Below are 2,043 nucleotides of genomic sequence, written 5' to 3'. Positions count from 1 at the left end.
AGGGTTGGGAAGCCAGGACCCTTCTTTTAAGAGCAGCCCTGCTTGATCCTCCTCTGGGATTATTTGTTTGCTGCTTACCGGCGCGTGGGGCCGCGGTGCATCCTGCCTGTGTGTGGTCTGACTGCAGCGTGGCCTGGGGTTGGAGTGGTTTCTGAGCACTGAGTTGTCAGAGCGCAGGCCCAGTGCTGGTGTGGCTCTAGGGGAACAAAAAATAGCAATCAGAGGGGTCCTAAAATCATTTTCACTTCTCTGGTGTGTCCTGAGCAACCGGCTTTTCTGTAGCATCAGAGTCTGGTTTGTGTGTGACAGAGGAATGGGAAAGCATGTCCTTTTCCAGCTGCCCCTCTTTCAGGTCCAGGATCTGCTGGGCTTTGTCCCAGCACCCTGTTGTACCCACAGCCCAGCAGGACTTCACCCTTGTAGGTGCCAGAAAGGGAACTCAGAGTAGATCACCATTAAAACACCCTCCAAGGATTTTGAAGTTCTCCTTTGCTTTCTCTTTCTCCAGATGACACCTTTGCTTTCTGGCGAGGACTGAAGGACACGGGTCTCCTGGCAGAAGTAATCCACGAGTTCCACCAGGAGCTGGTGGAGACCATGAAGGGTTTGCAGCAGCGAGCGCAGGATCCCCCGCTGCAGCTCGGTGGTGAGGACCTGGGCACGGGCGCTCAGAGGCATCGAGGGAGAGGGGCTTGTGGATATTTTTTTCCCCTCAGGGATGTCTGGATGGCACTATAAGGAGATAATTCATCATAAGTAAATCTCACTGCTGGCTGCTCCCTGGGCAGGCTCTTGGCTGCACTCGGGGACACTTCAGGTGGCCTCAGTTCTCCAATTCCCTGTGCCTGGGGATTCCTATCTGCTGGCTCTGGGTCTGGACAAACACTTGGCTTAGGAACTGAGGTGGAATTTAGGCCATCAGATGATGATGCAGCAACCAGCTACTGTGCCAGCAGATCTCTTATCCCCCCTGCTAAGCAAGAGAGGACTGTTTATGTGCTCGTGACCTCTTGCACTTTCTCATGACTTCTCCTGTCCTTCTCTTCCCCTGCCTTTTGTGTTGCCCTCGCACAGATTTTGGCCGTCTCAGCTGAATGTGTTTGCTGTCGTATTGCTTTTTTACCAGCCATAAATAAATAGGTCACATCATAGAGAATTTTGCTTTCCTCAAAGATCTGTGTCTTGTTTTTAAGATGCTGTTTTACTCAACAACGTAGTCCAGAACTTTGGGATGCTGGATCTGGTCAAGAAGGTCCTGGCCAGCCACAAGTGTCAGATGGATCGCTCCAGGGAGCAGTACACGCGGGATTTGGCAGGTATGGCTACAAGTACCTGAAAGGGGGGTGGAGAGAGGTGGGGGTGGGTCTGTCCAACCAAGGACCAAGGGACAGGACAAGAGGAAATGGGCTCCAGTTGTGGCCAGGGCAGTTGAGATTGGATGTGAGGAAGAATTTCTTTGCTGCAAGGGTTCTGAGGCATTGGAAGGGGTTGCCCAGAGCAGTGGAGGAGTCCCCATCCCTGGAGGGATTGAAGAGTCATGTAGACACAGTGCTGAGGGACATGGGTTAGTCGGGGACTGGTCAGTGTTGGGTTCATGATGGGACTCGATGAGCTTAAAGGGCTTTTCCAATTGAGACGAGGCTGGGATTCTGTGGAAGCTGGTGCCTGTTAAACCAGCTGTGGTGGGACTTGGCTGCTGCTGCTCCAGGCATTGCCACAGTCCCTGGGAAGCTTATCCCAGGTCCAGGCTGAGCCAACCTTCTTCTCTCTCCAGCTCTGGAGCAGCAATGTGACGAGCACCGCAAGCGAGCGAAGGAGCTGAAGCACAAATCGCAGCATCTCAACAACGTCCTGATGACCCTCACGCCCGTCTCCGTCCCCACGCCTTTAAAACGTCCCAGGCTGACCAGGGCCACCTCCGGACCAGCTGCCATCACCTCCCAGGTCCTGTCCCAGCCCACGCAGCTTTCTGTCACCCCTGGTGTGCCCGTCTCCCAGATTGCCAACCTCCCTCTCAGCAAAGTGGTCTCAACCCTCCCGCCC

At 54.2% G+C, this 2,043-nt stretch overlaps 1 protein-coding gene across 1 annotated transcript in view; it reads left to right on the top strand.

The window, feature by feature from the left end:
* The window catches only part of GMEB2 (glucocorticoid modulatory element binding protein 2), a gene marked incomplete at both ends in the record, with an annotated part of 8,093 nt that extends 6,053 nt beyond the window's left edge, over nucleotides 1-2,040 (top strand). Inside the window, 3 exons of the mRNA XM_029087555.1 lie at nucleotides 509-646; nucleotides 1,194-1,316; nucleotides 1,775-2,040. Of these exons, the coding sequence (XP_028943388.1) occupies nucleotides 509-646; nucleotides 1,194-1,316; nucleotides 1,775-2,040 (527 nt within the window). The remainder of the gene's footprint in view (nucleotides 1-508; nucleotides 647-1,193; nucleotides 1,317-1,774) is intronic.
* Between the last annotated feature and the right edge of the window lie 3 nt (nucleotides 2,041-2,043).

This window comes from Antrostomus carolinensis, unplaced genomic scaffold (genome assembly GCF_000700745.2).
Source record: "Antrostomus carolinensis isolate BGI_N321 unplaced genomic scaffold, ASM70074v2 scaffold26441, whole genome shotgun sequence".
In the NCBI taxonomy this organism is placed as follows: Eukaryota; Metazoa; Chordata; class Aves; order Caprimulgiformes; family Caprimulgidae; genus Antrostomus; species Antrostomus carolinensis.
The sequence above is the reverse complement of the archived record's forward strand: the minus strand, read 5'-3'. Positions and strand labels throughout refer to the sequence as shown.